Source organism: Anguilla anguilla, chromosome 1, assembly GCF_013347855.1.
Source record: "Anguilla anguilla isolate fAngAng1 chromosome 1, fAngAng1.pri, whole genome shotgun sequence".
Classification (NCBI taxonomy): Eukaryota; Metazoa; Chordata; class Actinopteri; order Anguilliformes; family Anguillidae; genus Anguilla; species Anguilla anguilla.
In genome coordinates, this window is record NC_049201.1 from 83,352,586 (window position 1) to 83,369,294 (window position 16,709).

The 16,709-nt window shown below is 39.6% G+C and overlaps 2 protein-coding genes and 2 long non-coding RNA genes across 4 annotated transcripts in view; all 4 read left to right on the forward strand.

The window, feature by feature from the left end:
* LOC118232142 (basement membrane-specific heparan sulfate proteoglycan core protein-like) overlaps positions 1-16,709 on the forward strand; it is a 1,449,502-nt gene that overhangs the window by 610,987 nt on the left and 821,806 nt on the right. The window lies entirely within an intron of this gene.
* LOC118232246 (B-cell receptor CD22-like) overlaps positions 1-16,709 on the forward strand; it is a 282,573-nt gene that overhangs the window by 15,466 nt on the left and 250,398 nt on the right. The window contains exons 2-3 of the mRNA XM_035427045.1: positions 2,971-3,042; positions 3,641-3,910. Of these exons, the coding sequence (XP_035282936.1) occupies positions 2,971-3,042; positions 3,641-3,910 (342 nt within the window). The remainder of the gene's footprint in view (positions 1-2,970; positions 3,043-3,640; positions 3,911-16,709) is intronic.
* Positions 6,031-7,966, forward strand: LOC118232645. Its single transcript, XR_004766364.1, has 2 exons — positions 6,031-6,153; positions 6,998-7,966. It is a non-coding gene; the product is annotated as an uncharacterized LOC118232645 (long non-coding RNA).
* On the forward strand, positions 11,641-12,001 carry LOC118232453. The gene is made up of 2 exons (XR_004766299.1): positions 11,641-11,799; positions 11,902-12,001. It is a non-coding gene; the product is annotated as an uncharacterized LOC118232453 (long non-coding RNA).

A 16,709-nucleotide genomic window follows, 5' to 3' on the forward strand; every position in this document is an offset into this window, starting at 1 on the left:
TCTGCAAATTAATAGAATGCTCTGACAGTCTTTGTTTGTGCTGTTCATTTTCACAGTGTAAATAATAATCAAGACCTGTATATGTTTATTTGGATAAATATTTTCAATCTGATGCAGCCATGCTCTTCAATACCTTGTTGGTAATCGTCCTCTCCGTGTCAGGTAAATTGTTTGTGTGTTTTTTTTTCCAGGAATGTATATAATTTCTATAAAATAATCTTCTAAAGTACATTAGTTTAGAGTAGTGCAACATCGCTCATCTGAAGAGAGGGGAAAAAAGAGAGAACTGATAAGATGAAGTTCCTCTTCACACTCAGCATTGAAACTGAGACAGAGGCATGATATAAATCTCTGTGCCTGTACTAAATGATCAGATCTGTTGATTGTGCATGTTGCATTCTTAGAATGACGACACAAGTATTTCAGTGCTACTACATTCTAGCAAAGCTAGCTACTAAGCAAGACTTCCTGTACCTGCGAATCTCACATTGATCAGAGGCTACTGCCATATACTGACATCAGTTAGTATTGAAATACAAGTACAATTATTGATGTTCCATAGTTTTGGAGAAGTTAGGTGCAGTTTATTTAAAGTTTTGTTTATTGAATCCCTTAGCTGTCATGTTGCCAACACATCTGTGTTTTAAAGGATTTCTGAGAAGTGAATTTGTGTGTGTGTGTGTGTGTGTGCATGTGTGTATGTGTGCGCATGTGTGTGTATGTATGTGTATGTATACATGTGTTTGTGTGTATGTGTGCGCATGTGTGTGTGTGCGCGTGTGTGTGTGTGTGTGTGTATGTATGTATGGGTATGTGTGTCTGCATGTGTGTGTGTGTGTGTGCATGTGTGTTTGTTTGTATTTTTCAGGTGTTCTGAGCCAGAGGGGATGGGGAGTGACTTACACCCCTGAGAGAATCTGTGCCTTAACGGGGTCTTCAGTAGACATGAGCTGCACTTACTCATATCCCACATCTCACACAGTGCAGAAAACTTTCTGGTTTATTCACTGGAACAAGCCACAGGAGCCTGAGGACCTGTCCCAGGACCCAGAGTACTCTGACCGTGTGGAGTACCTGGGGAATCAGAACAGTGACTGCACTTTCAGAATAAACCAACTGAGTGAAACTGATTCAGGAACATACCGATTCAGGTTCCTGACTGACCTGACTGATGTTGAAAATTCTACTGGAGAACCTGGTGTCACATTAGCAGTTACAGGTAATTATTTTAGGCTATAAACTCAGAGGATTTTCTTCCCACAAGTATGAATGGAAGTTTTTTTACAGGTCTAATTTGCTATTTGCAGATCTACAGGTGATGGTGAATCCTGGCACAGTCACAGAGGGACAGAGTGTGAGACTGACCTGTAGCACCACCTGCACTCTGACTGGCAGCCCAGCCTTCATCTGGTACAGGGACGGATCTCCTCTGTCCTTCACTGATCAGAGTCACCAGTTCACAGCCAGCAGTGAAGACCGAGGCCGCTACACCTGTGCTGTGAAAGGCTATGAGCTTCGGTCCCCTGCAGTGGCTCTTAATGTGAGATGTGAGTGCTAGGCAAACTTGTGTGGTCGTCAATATTTGTGATTTTCAAAATTCTTCAAATCTCACAAATTTGAAATATTTCAGCCATAATTTTCCACTAAATTGTACAGATTATTTTATGCTGCATGTAAATGTACTGACACTAAAGCACTGGATGAAGATTTCAATACCTGAAAACATGCTATGATGCAATGATTTGAAAACACTATGTCTGCCTGAGTCAGGTTTAAATTTCACATGAAACTACAAATTATTGTTCTCTCTTTCAGATCGTCCCACGAGCATCTCAGTATCAGTATATCAGTATTTTTATATAGATGTCACCCCTCAATGTGACATCTATATAAAACTGCAGGACCTGTTATTATCTCTTTCAGATCCTCCGAAGAGCGTCTCAGTATCAGTGAGCTCCTCTGGTGAAATAGTGGAGGGCAGTTCAGTGACTCTGACCTGCAGCAGCGCTGCCAACCCACCAGTGCAGAGATACGCCTGGTATAAGAATAACAGAGCTGAATCCTCGTGGAGAGAATCCAGTAACACCATTAAAAGCATCACACTGCAGGATGCAGGAGAATACACCTGTCAGACAGAGAATGTGATTGGAACAAACATCTCTCCTCCTAAACGTCTTAATGTGCAGTGTGAGTATATCAGTGCATCTCAGCTTTAAACACACAGAGCAGAGAGTCAGTATCGCCTGAGCGTCTTTGGGCAACTGCACAGTAGTAAGACACTGAGTAAAGCAGTCACACTGGCCAGTGGAGGAGAATGATGAGCCTGATCACACTGAAATGTCTTAAGTAAAGCATGTTGTCATTTTGAATTTGCACAGGGAAAAAAATGTCACATGTAGTGGTTGAACATTAACAGAATGAAGCTATCATTATTAATGACCATGCTAAAAATGATTATATCTAAATATTGCTGTCACTTTTGAAAACTTGCCTGTCCTGAGTCATTTGCGAACTAACCTTTAAAAAGCTGCAGTATATCCAGTTCATTTTAAAACAAAGCACAACATACTGGGATATTCACATTGTGGGATTTCAGCTCCATTATATACTTTACTTTGAAATAAATGTCCCTGCTAGTGCTTTGATATGCAACACAGTGAGTGAGAAATTATATTGAATTTAACACATTTTTCTAATTAATTTAGATGCTCCCAAGAAAACCTCAGTGTGACATCTATATAAAACTGCAGGACCTGTTATTTTCTTTTTCAGATTCTCCCAAAATCACCTCAGTATCAGTGAGTCCCTCTGGTGAAATAGTGGAGGGCAGGTCAGTGACTCTGACCTGCAGCAGTGATGCCGACCCACCAGTGCAGAGATACACCTGGTTAAAGAAGACTGGATCTGTATTCTTGAGGAGAGGAACAGAACGGAGTTACATTATTAAAAACATCACACTGCAGGATGCAGGAGAATACTACTGTGAGGCAGAGAATGCGATTGGGACAAAAAGATCTCCTCCTAAACACCTTGATGTGCAGTGTGAGTATATCAGTGCATCTCAGCTTCAGACACACAGAGAAGAGAGTCAATATCTCCTGAGTATCTTTAGGAAACTTTGCAATCGTAAGACACTGAGTAAAGCAGTCACACTGGCCAGTGAAGGGAGAATCCTATGAAGATATGATTAATTTAACATGATGAGTAAGCCAGATGATACGGACATGTCATAAGTTAAACGAGTAGTCATTCTGAGTTTGCACAGGGCAAACAAACATACCATATGTACTGTAGATGTTTTATACCAAATAATAGTTACTCTTAATATACCAAGCAAACAGGTTTGTGTGTTTCTTTTTCTATTTTTAACCTTTCTAAATAATGCTAAATAAAATTTCTTATCTAAATACTGCTGTCATTATTGAAAGCTTTTCTAACCTGTGTCTCAAGGCCATTCACCAACCCCTATAAAACGATGCAGTAAATTCTACTCATTTGCAAACAAAGAAAGCATTTGCAGTGTGATATTTCAGCTTCATTATAAACTTTCCTTTGCAATAATGGTTCTCAATCTATTTGAGGCAAATCACAGAGATTGAGAAATTATATGGAATTTAACACATTTCTCTATTGATTTCAGATGCTCCCAAGAACACCTCAGTATCAGTGAGGCCCTCTGGTGAAATAGTGGAGGGCAGTTCAGTGACTCTGACCTGCAGCAGCGATGCCAACCCACCAGTGCAGAACTACACCTGGTATAAGAAGAATGACACTGGAGACTGGCAGGCAGGATTTGGACAGAGTTTGAACTTTTCTAACTTTAGATCCTGGAACAGAGGACAGTACTACTGTGAGGCACAGAACAGACTTGGAGCTCAGAATGCTTCTGCTCTACTGGTCACAGTGCAAGGTAGGACCAGAACATATTTTATACGATATTTTATACGATATTGATTATGATCCAGAGGCTACAAACCAATGCTGATCATGATACTGGTGCTACAATCCGAATTGGATCATGGTAGATAATGATGATGAGCAGTTTAACTAAAAGTATCATGATGCCAGCATTGAATTCAGTAAAATTCAAATGTACAGAAATTTCTAGTAAAGGTAGGCATATAAGGGGTGTATTTAAACATTTATAAACTTTCGCCTTAAGGACCTTGGTGAGGCATGTTGTGAAATGAACACTGCTATATCATAACTGACAGGGCTACATCTCTCTGACTTAGGAGGTCAGTCACTGATCGCGGCTGCAGCTGTGGGAGTGGCTGCCATTTTGGCTCTTGTGTTTCTGGGTGTTGTGTGCCTGAGGTACGTGGTTGTAAATGAGTCGGTTTGTAGTCACTCCAGTGTGAATTACTGTATGTCTGATTTAGACTCATAGTTTAAAACGAGTGCACATTTTTGTGGAATGTTTTTGTCAAGCTTTAGCTACGTTACATCATGCTGATGCCATACCCCCCTCTAATGTCTGATTTGTGCTTAGACCACTGCATTATTAGACATTTTGTTTTATTGAGATGTCAATTTTATAAACTCTGACTGATGCGTTTGAGTGTCCCAATTAGTTTATCAAACCTGTATGATGGGGTAACAGAATCCCGTTAAAGCTTGTTCTTAATATGAATCATGTGGACAGTTACAGACCATAACAAAGTCTTGTCAAGCGCATCAATTTGCCCATGAGCTCCAGTGTTGGTCTGAATAAAGCAGAACTACATTTACTGGGCAGGAAGAAACCTCTTATAACTCAAGCTCATTTCCTGTAACCAAATGACATCTGAATAATAAAAAATACACACATACATGGACACTACTGCTTCAGCAATACACATCATTCAAAAAAATGCAAATTGTTGTTTGCACAAGAGGGGGTTCTTTAAATATTTGTCTGAAGGTAGATTTACTTTTTATTTTTATTATTTTTTTCTGAATAATCAGGAGGAGAAAATCAACAAATGAGACAGAAGGGGACAGGCAGGTGAGTCAATGAAATCAGTCTACATATATGCATATATGTATTTATCTATGGATGTAATATTATTTTATTTATATACGTTGTTTAAGTAAAAACTGAAATTCAATAACACTTTCTATGATGCCTGTCTATAATCCATTATATACTACTTATAATGCCTTATAGTCTGCTCATAATACAGTATAATTAGAGTTATGAAGACTGTTTAACACTCATAATGCTTTATAACAGTAATCATAAGACATGATTTATTTATTTATATAGCACCTTTATTACAAATAATTAGAAAGCAGAGCAGTGTGTGCCAAATGGCCTTGAAGGTTTATTAGATTATGTACAGTGGTTATGATCTCTGTGTCATTTTTCAGTGTGTAGACATGCTTAATGGAAATATTTCAGGAGTTAAATATGTGTATTCCCCTATAAAGGACAGTTTCGGTTTCTCAAATGGGTTTGTAGTATATGACAGAAACATGCTACACCGTACAATACTGCTTTTGTGCATATAATAATCTGTTCATTACATACAGAGGCAGGGAGAGTGACTTGTACTTTATGTGTTGTATTCACCTGATTTCAGTGAATAAATACAAAGAGATTATTGTTGTGATGAAGGTTTATTGCTATTGGTTATTGAAAATATATACTTTGAAATGAATATATGAATGAGTATTTCAGTGTGAAATCTTTCCATGATTTTAAGAAAACCCACTGTAAAATTGGTCATGTTAGAGACAAAATAAATTGTATTAAGTGTATTACATCTGAAACGTCTGGTTCTGCTGATGGCATGTATTTGAATATAAAACATTGATTCATTAGCTGATTTTTTTATATCAGGTTAAATTGATGTTTTGGAGTTAATGGGGGTGAGTAGATCACTCCAGCTCTGAGGAGCTCACTGAAATGAACAGGACCTTTCTGTGGAACTTTCCCATCCTTCTCCTGCCTCTTTTCTTTACCCTGCAGGGGAATAAAAGCCCCATTTATGGCAACGTCTCAGGGATGGCAATGAGTCACACTGGAACACAGGGTACGAACAGAGATGACGGTGAAGTTCCCCTCTACCTCTCTGTGTTGCCCGCTAACACCCGCAATCAGGAGTAGGTTCTGTACTTCATTGTTCAGTACGCCAGCATCCAGTTCCGCCCCTCCAGTGCTGCCCCCAGGTGAGAATATCCCACCTTTATACTACCTGTGCTGACTGTCGCTCTGTCAGGTCTATTATCTCTCTCCAGCAGCTTTTATTATAGACTTCTCTCTCTGATTGGGGTCAGGTGAGTGTCCATTCCATGCAGGTTTTTGGTTTAGCCCAGCACTACAACACCTGATTCAACTAATTAACTCAACATGGTCTTCAATCAAGACCTTGATGAGTAGAATCAGGTGTCTTTACGCCTGGGCAAGAAAAGATACCTGCAACCACTCTGGCCCTTTTTGGATAAGATAAAAAAAAAACATTTTTCTGAATGAATAGCACTGTAGGAATTGACTTTTATCTTCACTGTGCAAATCAAGGCTCTGGCTTCTTTGGCAAACAGGATATGTCCCTGGGGCTTGGGAGCTTCTTCTTATGTTAGACTGTATTTTGGTTTGAGTCACATTTATATTTCGGTTGTGAGCTTGATGCTGCCCAAAGCCCAGTTCAGATATTTTAAAATGCTGTCATCTCTTGCTGTTTCTTTGCTGGAAACTTGTCCACCAGGTCAATAGAAGAAAACGGTCATATGAGGACAGGCTGATCTAGACTCATCATTTGACTTGCTCTGCTTTTCCCCTTTATTTCCTCACCTTTTCACTTGCCTGTAGTGTGACCTCAGTCTATGACATCACAGTGATGTAATGTTTGCCTGAAGCAAAATTCCAGAAAATCCTTTGGTAGCGGAACTTTCTGTAGCTTGTGCTTAATGTAGCATGTTGTGCCTAAATGTGATAAAGGCTCAGGTAGGATTGACTTAAATGAGAATGTCTTTGACTTTGATAGAGTCTTCATGTGCTGTTTTATCCATGCAGGTCAAGTGCACCATCAGTACAGGAAGACGGTGTTCTCTACAGCACAGTTCGATATCAGGAAACATGAAAACAAGGCATCCAGATCTCTTTTGTCACAAGCTGCAGACCAATACTGCTTATGCAGTATGCATCTGGACTTCTGAATGTGAGATCATGTTCAGTGTTTGTGCTTCCCTTCTAAACAGCAAATACTATGTCAGGAAAACAATCCTCAAGCAGAAACTTCATTTGCAAGGCATGAATCAAACATTTCCTTCATTGGATGATTCATTTAAGAGTATTTACTAAAACCAGTGAATATAAGATTTAAAGGCGGACATGCAGGTGACTCAGGTCTGAATAAGGAGAGGTATTATCCTTCATAAGGGAGATGGATAAGGGAACAATCTGCTCTAGTCCTCACATTGAAGACGAGACTCTAGGACTCTTTCAGTTACTTCATCCCCTATACCTCCAATGTGCAAACTCTCCTCATGAACTCAGGTCACATGACTGTGCCTTTGTCACATGACCAAGATGACTGTGGTATTGGGTCTGCAAAGATGTACTCAGAATGGATCATTCCTTTGGCATTCTATCAACATTTACATGCATAACAGCTCATGTCTTCATATTGTACACAAAGTATTATCAAGATGTTGGTGCCTGAAAGCCATTATCATTGCTGAATGTATTTGTTGGCCAAATGTACTGGAGAAATGGGCTTTATATGTAATTCAAAGATTATTATTATTTTTATTAATACTTGTATAACATTTACTATTAGACATTCTTGTGCACATTTTGTGATTATATTGTGCTTATTACTGAGCTGATACCATCTAGAGTATAAATTCACATAACGTGAATTTGTTTTTCACATTCTTAGTGTTTATTTTTGTACTACCAAACGTTAGAATTCAGAGCATACCTTGAATTTTTTAAACAATCATTCAATGAAACAAACAAAATAAACCTATGCTTGAAGAATTTTGTACTGTAGGCATTACCCCCTGGGTTCTGCTGATGGAATAGAACATGTGCAGGAAAAGCACTAAACAGGTACTTTAAAAAAACATCCCACAGATGTGATGGGAGGGATGGGGGGGATGGGGGCGGGGGGGGGGGGGGGGGGGGTTCGGAGAACCAGACGCGACTGAATGGGAATCTGAAAGTTATCCACACAGGGTGGAGTAACCACAAGGTTTCGGAAGACTAGAGGAAGGGGACAAGTAAACAAACAGAAAATTAAATACTCCTAAGGGAGAATATCCAAGGTATATCGGACTAAGTAGTCTACCCATGAAAGGGTGATAAGAACTAAAGGACAAGGAGTATTCTAACTAGACAGAACAGAATAATATACTCCTCTGGGCGGTAAGTCCTGCCGTTAAATACTATCAAAAAACTACTCAGCAATAAGGGCAAAACCGAACAGAAAAAAGGAGTATAATAAAGCTGTCTCATAAAAAGAACTGAGAGTGTAAAGAAGGTGAAAACTAAAGAAAACAGCCCCTTCTATACAAATATCATTCATCAAGTAAAAGGCTGTTTGAGTCTCTGCTTTCTGGAATTGTTGTGAGATCTTCATAAAACCCAAAGCATTTTTAGGCATTAGCAGCACATTAACTCACTGTGTGTGCTTGTGTATTAACTGTTTCTGCTAATTAACAGAATACTCTGACAGTCTTTGTTTCTGCTGTTCATTTTCACAGTGTAAATAATAATCAAGACCTGTATATGTGTTTGTATTAATATTTTCAGTCTGATGCAGCCATGCTCTTCAATACCTTGTTGGTAATCATCCTCTCGGTGTCAGGTAAATGATTTGTTTTTTTCCAAACGTAGTTCTGATGTTTCACTCTACCTATATAGCATTTATCAGCATGTGTTCCTATTTATTAGTCTCCCTTCATTAACACAATCAGAAGCAACAAAAGTGAATGCATTTAAATTGCATTAAGGAATTTATATAATATATATAAAATAATGTTCTACAGTACATTAGTTTAGAGTAGTGCAAAGTTTCTCATCTGAAAAGAGAGGGAAAAAAGAGAGAACTGATAAGATGAAGTTCCTCTTCACACTCAGCTTTAAAACTGAGACAGAGGCATGATATAAATATCTGTGGCTTTACTAAATGATCAGAGCTGTTGATTGTGCATGTTGCATTCTTAGAATGACACAGACACTTGCTCTTAACTTGCTTGGTTTGCTACTGCATTCTAGAAAAGCTAGCTACTAAGCAAAACTTCCTGTACCTGCGAATCTCACATTGATTGGAGGCTACTGCCATCTACTGACATCAGTTAGTATTGAAATACAAGTGCAATAATTGATGTTCCATAGTTTTGGAGAAGTTAGGTGCACCTGTTTTAAAGTTTTGTTAATTGTATCCCTTAGCTGTCATGTTGCCAACACATCTGTGTTTTAAAGGATTTCTGAGAAGTGAATTTGTGTGTGTGTGTGTGTGTGTGTGTGTGTGTACGTGCGTGTATGTGTGTCTGCATGTGTGCGTGTGTTTTTCAGGTGTTCTGAGCCAGAGGGGATGGGGAGTGACTTACAACCCTGAGAGAATCTGTGCCTTAAAGGGGTCTTCAGTAGACATGAGCTGCACTTACTCATATCCCACATCCCACACAGTGCAGAAAACATTCTGGGTTATTTATGACTGTGTAACCCACCTAAAGGTCAGTTAGCAGTAGGTAAATATTTTCGGGTTAAAGCTAGGTTCGTAAGGAGAGGTTATGAATGATGAGATGGACACAATGAACAACCGGAGCCAGAAAGTAAGTGCAAAATGGTTAGAACTGTATTAAAGAAAGTGTAATGACAACATGTAAAGCCAGCATTTACTTATCACATTCAACAACATTCATTTGTCTTCATATCAATGTCCTGAGTGCTGTAACTGTATTCACTGTCCATTAAGTTCTGAATGTCTTCTGTTCAGTCTGGTTTAGTTCAATTTAGTTAGTTTCAAGTCAGTTTTGTTGGTTGGGTGCACCCTATTTAAAAAATATAAAGTATCAAATAAAATTATTTAATTTCTCAATCACAATCCTACCACACCAGAGTGGGGCTGGGAGAAACAAGGGGTATCAGGGGGTCCTTCCTCAAGTGGATGAAGATGAACCAAGTTGGTCGGCTCGCCATCTCCCTCGTCAGGGAGAGAATCCTAGGTTCACAGGTTTCTTCCAGGGTATCCAGAAAACCCAGCCTGTATGATAACAGGCTATTATAACAACTGCATACTTTTCTCAATCTTAGTTCTTTTCTTTAAGGCATCATTGTAACCTCAAAAGTGTAAAAGTGTTACCAATAAACCAAATAGTACTCTTTATAAATGCTCAACTGTACAGTTTCCTTTTATCAAATATTCTATCACTCTTTAACCATTTATCATGAATTATGATCAAGGTATTTTCCATGTAACTATAGCAAATCATTTTTAAACCATGAACTCAATATAAACACATGGTAAATGGACTGCATTTATATAGCGCTTTTATCCAAAGCGCTTTACAATTGATGCCTCTCATTCGCCAGAGCAGTTAGAGGTTAGGGGTTAGGTGTCTTGCTCAAGGACACTTCGACATGCCCAGGGCGGGGTTTGAACCGGCAACCCTCCGACTGCCAGACAATCGGTCTTACCTCCTGAGCTATATCGCCCACATGGCAATAAACCTTTAACAATCAAGTAAATCATTAGTTGATTGTAAAATCATTTAAATGCATGTGAACTAACCCTCTTGCATTGTCATGCACAATGGAAGATATGGCTACATGATATACACCACTGTAGTGCACTTGCTAAGTGCTAGTGCATGGTTTCTAACAGTACTGCATTAGCTAACTCCAGCACAAGGTTATTACATGGCACATCCATATACATATTACATGGCACATTCATACACGTATGATAGAACTACTATAACAGTGCCATTCACGCTTTCAAATAGCAACATTCAACTTTATGTGAGAGAAACTCAATAGCTATACATACCACGTGTGGCTAATGCTATTTTCTACGGAAACGCGGAGTTAATAACACACGTGTGGCTGCTACAATGGCGATACTTTAGCTAAATTTAAAATATAAACTCACCGAGATCCCAAAGGAAGAAACGGAAGTGTGCAAACTGAAAAATATTAAATGCCACGTGTGGCTAACGCTATTTTCAAGGAACACGGAGTTAACAGCACACGTGTTGCTTCTACAGTTACGATACTTTGGTAAAATTTAATATTTAAACTCACCAAGATCCCAAGGAAAGAAATTGAAGTGTGCGATCTGGAAAATATTTGGTCCCTGGGTCATTTAAGGAGCTGCTCTTTAAGTTTACTGCTTAAATTAATGATTATGACTTTCTACTTCTTATTGTCTTTTTCTCTCTCCCGTTCTCCCCTCTTGCTGTGCAGTCTCAACCAAGTCCTTGGGAGTGGGCGGGGCTAACTATTTTCCAGAATAATCTTAAAACATTACTACCTGTTACAGCCAATAAAACTAATGAGGGATGCAAAACAAGTCCTCCTAATCCGTTAGGTAGGGAGCCTCGCTTCCTTAAAGCTACAGGACCCTTTTAAAGCGTTGCTATTTTTTCTAACAGGTTACAACTGGAACAGTAAACAGGGTAAAGACCTGTCCAATGACCCAGAGTACTCTGACCGTGTGGAGTACCTGGGGAATAAGAACAGTGACTGCACTTTCAGAATAAACTAGCTGAGAGAAAGTGATTCAGCAATATATCGCTTCAAGTTCCTGACCGACCGTTATGGTGGAAAATATACTGGTCATTCTGGAGTCTCGTTGACAGTTACAGGTAATTCTAAACTTTCTTTTTATACTATTAACTGGCAGTACTCCTAATTATTTTCTAATAGAAACAGAATGGTCTTTTTATCATGTTGATTCTTGTGTGCAGGTCTTCAGGTGAAAGTGACAGAGAATGAGGCACAGAGTGTAACACTGACCTGTAGCAGCACCTGCACTTTGAGTGGCAGCCCAACCTTTACCTGGTACAAGAATGGAAAAGTTGTGCCCTATGAGTGTAAATACTCCCTCAATGTAGCCAGCACTGATGATACAGATCTCTACTCCTGTGCTACAGGAGGAGTGACTTCCCCTGCAGTCAATGTGAAATGTGAGTGTCTGCCCATCTTCTGTTTTATTGGGAAATAATGCATGCAGGGCCGGCCCGAGGCATAAGCGAACTAAGCGGCTGCTTAGGGCCCCCGTGGCCACCAGGGGGCCCCCATGCGATATTCATCCCCTATCGCAAAACCAGCGGTAGTAATTTAAAACGGAATGACAACCAAATATTTCATAACAACGTAACTCATTTTGAAAAAGCGACGATGCAGTTGAACATTAATTTACCTTTAAAAGACATGAGAACAGGGAAGAAGAGCAACCTGCAGATAGTGATTAGGAAATGGAAATTATTGTGTTTACAAACAATGTCGGATCAAGGTAATCCTAAAATGCCCTCATTGGAAAGATTGCATTTGAATAATAACTGTCAAACAAAATGTCATTATAATACACATTTGTAATTGTCCATTCTATCCTTACAGATATATGAGAATGTTTCATGTGTGAATTTTTATTCAAATATTATTTTATTTTATTTAATTCACAATGAACTTGCATTTACTTTGAACTGCACAGTAAAACTGCAGGACCTTTTCTCTTTCAGATGCTCCTAAAAACATCTCAGTATCAGTGAGCCCCTCTGGTGAAATAGTGGAGGGCAGTTCAGTGACTCTGACCTGCAGCAGTGATGCCAACTCACCAGTGCAGAGATACACCTGGTATAAGAATAATAGAGCTGTATCCTCAGAGGCAGTAGTTCCAGAGCACAGTTACACCATTAAAACCATCACACTGCAGGATATAAATCTCAAAGTGCTGTGTGAGTAATTCTGTACTGTCATTTAGAATGGCTTGGATGGGCAGCATCTTCAGTGAAAATAGCCAATGCATATAATTCTAAATGTTGCAGCCTGTCTGTTAAAGCTGAAAATGGGAAGAACATGCAGTCAGATTATAATGCCTTATCCAAAAACCTCTGATATCTGTTTGGCTAGGCTCTATACCTACATTTCCATTGTAGTAATACAGTGTAGCATTCGGCCCGCCCAAGAAGCGGATTGGCCTGTCCAACCATGCTGTCCAAGCACAACATCGTACATCTCTGTATAGTGCAAAGGCGTAAGGTGCTACATTGCCAGATGATAAAAGACGCAGGCATGTCTGAATTTTCTTGTGCCTTCTTTAAGAAAACATTGCGCAGCATTGCTTTGGAATACCGCTTCTTTAATTTCAGTGAGGCAAGATATCCTATATAGTTTGTAGTACAGTAACTTGGCATCATTTTGATATCAATACTTTTAATGGCAGGCCTAGATTTAGCCAGTTTGAATTAATGACTTATAGACAGTGCTTTGTATGTGTGAGTAACTTGGCATTTTTGTACACTGAAAATGTGTTTTTTATGAGATAATACAATGCCCTGTAGTTGGCGGTATCACCCATTATCAGCCACCAAATAATTTTTAAAAGAGTGGGGAATGACTGCATGTTTTCACCACGTTATGCCAGCCAATCCAGAGCACAAGCATTCCATTATCAGACAGATTGAGATTTTGGGGTCTCAGTTGACTTCAATCTTTAATTGAAATTAAATGCTGGACCATTTACAGTAATATGCATTCATACATTTATTGTGGGTGCTGTACAATGTGGAATTTTGTTGAATAACTCAGTATATTGTGTTATTGTATTTCTTCTTCTCACTCAGGTGTAAAGGTTGAAATGAAGTCTGACATAAGGAGAGAGGGAGAGTGGGTGACACAAACTTGTAAAATCACCTGCACTGGCCTGACTGGCAGCCAAACATTCATCTGGTACAAGAATGGACAATCTCCGTTTTACACCGCCCAGAAATATGAAAATCATAACTACCTTCAGTTCAAAGCCAGCAGTGGAGATGCAGGCAGCTACTCCTGTGCAGTAAGAGAATCTCCCATCCCCAGCAGTGACTCTTTGTGAGTATTTGAGGACAAACTCATGCATTTAACTTTACTGAGTGTCCTTTGTTACTAATTTTGAAAAGCGGTGATGCAGATTGATTTTCTGAGTGTTGCATTGACCTTCCTACCTTTATGCATGCACTTATTTTACACAACTCTGGATTAAAGTCTCTGCTATATGTTGCACACTCATTAAGATGACTCTTCAAGCACGCATGTTGTTGAGGGTTCTTTATCAAAACTCTGCAATATCCAATACAATGCACAAAAGAATGATCACTTCGTAGTAGCATGTTTCACTTTCACTGCTTTGGCAAACACTCAACTCTGTGCACCAAAATAATAACACAGTTATTATATTATCATCACATTAACATTACTAACTTCTTATTTACACCTCTTGTTCCACCCTCCAGTCCAGTTGGTGGCGGTAATGCACCTATACGCTGGAATACCAACCGCCAATAAACACCAAAGAAGAAGAACTTCAATAAACTATCTGCAAGCTGTTTATGTTCTACAGCACCAGTTAACTTCACAAGCAACTGTTAGCTAGCTTGCTTGCAGGAGTAATGAAAAGCTGACAGTTTGGTCATTTTGAATACACGATGGTCATGCAGAAAGTTGGTTAACTGGCTGTTAGAAACCAGTGATAATAGCGCTAATGTGATTTAAACTTGACCAACTAGTTATAACGTAACTACTTGGATACCTCGCTTGATAATTTGCCCCCTTCATCGCAAACAGAAGAAACAATTAAAACTTTGGCAGCTGCTATTGCCGTAGCCCTGCAACACATAACCTACTAGCTAACGTTAGTACCATTTACTGTATACGTTATAAGGGCTAGTACTCGGTCGGGAGCTAACGCCACGGATTGTCTGCGATTCAGGTTAACGTTTGTGGTCGGAGTTTTGACGCTTCCTGTTAAATAAAATAATAATAATAATCTCAATAACCCATTTACACTGGTCATATCCCATACATCCATCACTGACATCAGGTAGGCGAACGATATTCCCGCGAAGTAGCTAGCTACATCTCTGCTATGGCTAATCATATTGCTAGGCCCCACTCCACATGCGCCACGTTAGCTAACTTAGTCAAAACACTCTAGTTCCTCAAAACACATTATACACATTTCCCTCCTAATACAGTGGCGCTGCATCACTTATAAACCATTATCTCACCTGCAATATCCAATACAATGCACAAAAGAATGATCACTTCGTAGTAGCATGTTTCACTTTCACTGCTTTGGCAAACACTGAAATCTGTGCACGGAGTCATCCCATTTCCTTCCCAAGCAGCTCCGCTACTGCCCTCTGCTGTGCATTGTGAGTACTGCATACTCAGATAGCCATAGATACCTGACCCAGATGACCAATATACAGGAATACTAACAGTAAAATAAAAGAATACATCCCACAGCCGCTATACCTAAATCTAAACAATGTAAACTAAAACAAGAAAATAGGGAATTCAATGTAAATTGAAATGCTATATCTGTTTATTTATAGCAGGAGATAAGACAGTGCTCGTATGGACAGTTGTTGGAATCTCTGTGGCTTTTGCACTCTTTACTGTCATGGTGTGCACAAGGTAAATGTTTGCAATGCAAACGCATCTGGGTACCAATCATCACTGAGAAGACATGATTATAGATATTCACCATTAGATGTCAGAGAGATATGCAGTATTTTTACTAATTTGCCGTTGAATTCAGAGGAGCAGGTGGGAATGTTATGACAGAATGTCGTCTGAGGTGGCTGATCCACAGCTCCTGAAGGTCTGTTACTCACCCCCCCCCCACCTCCCCCTTTTCAGCAGGAAGAAGAGCACCAACAGAGAGAGAGGGAGGAGCAGACGCTCTCGTACTGTAAGTAACAAGTTCCCACCTGGATATTCTCACCATTATAACCGTACCAGCCGTTCAGAAAAGCAAAGGACAGTTCTGTGTACATGCTGTATTTTTATGAAACTACAAAGTCAGTGGGTCTGTGCTGGGCAGAAGACACAAAGCACAGATACACACCAGGAAAGTTACAGTTCATCCAGTTCATCACTGTGTGATGCAGTCATTTTCAGTCTTCCTCCTTATTTTTATTGGTTTAACCTATTGAGGAATATTACCCACTTAACTCTCAATGTGTTGAACATGTATCTATGGAAATTATTTAGTGTGATTTTTTGAAATGTGAAAAATATACTTCTGTAGTGTAAATTCTTCAAGTGATTCTGAGATATATAATCCACTAAGTCAACAGAGGAATCCGTTCTCGGGGACTACAGAGTGGATAGGGAATGCAAGGGGTTGTGTGGCCACTCTGGTTCCCTTTTAACAGTGCAACTGGAGGCGCACTTATGTGTGACTGAGTCTCTTCCTGTGTCTCACCTCAGAGCAGAGCCTTCAGAGAGTGACAAACGCAGCCAGCGACACAAACTCTGCGCTTCAGAGAGCTGACGAGGCCTCAGTGTGGGATTAAAACACACAGAGGAGAGAATCTGCAGAGAATGAGAAATGGTGGAGATCAGGGTGAAAGAGTCTCTTTTTGTCTTTAACTTTACAGAACTGCTGTCTGTTTCTGCTAGTTTATCCAATTTATAAAGAGCTGTTGGTGGAGGATTATTCCCAAAGTACTGTAACCCTGCTGCAACATGCATGTTCATGTAACCCTGCTGCATACATGCTCCTGTA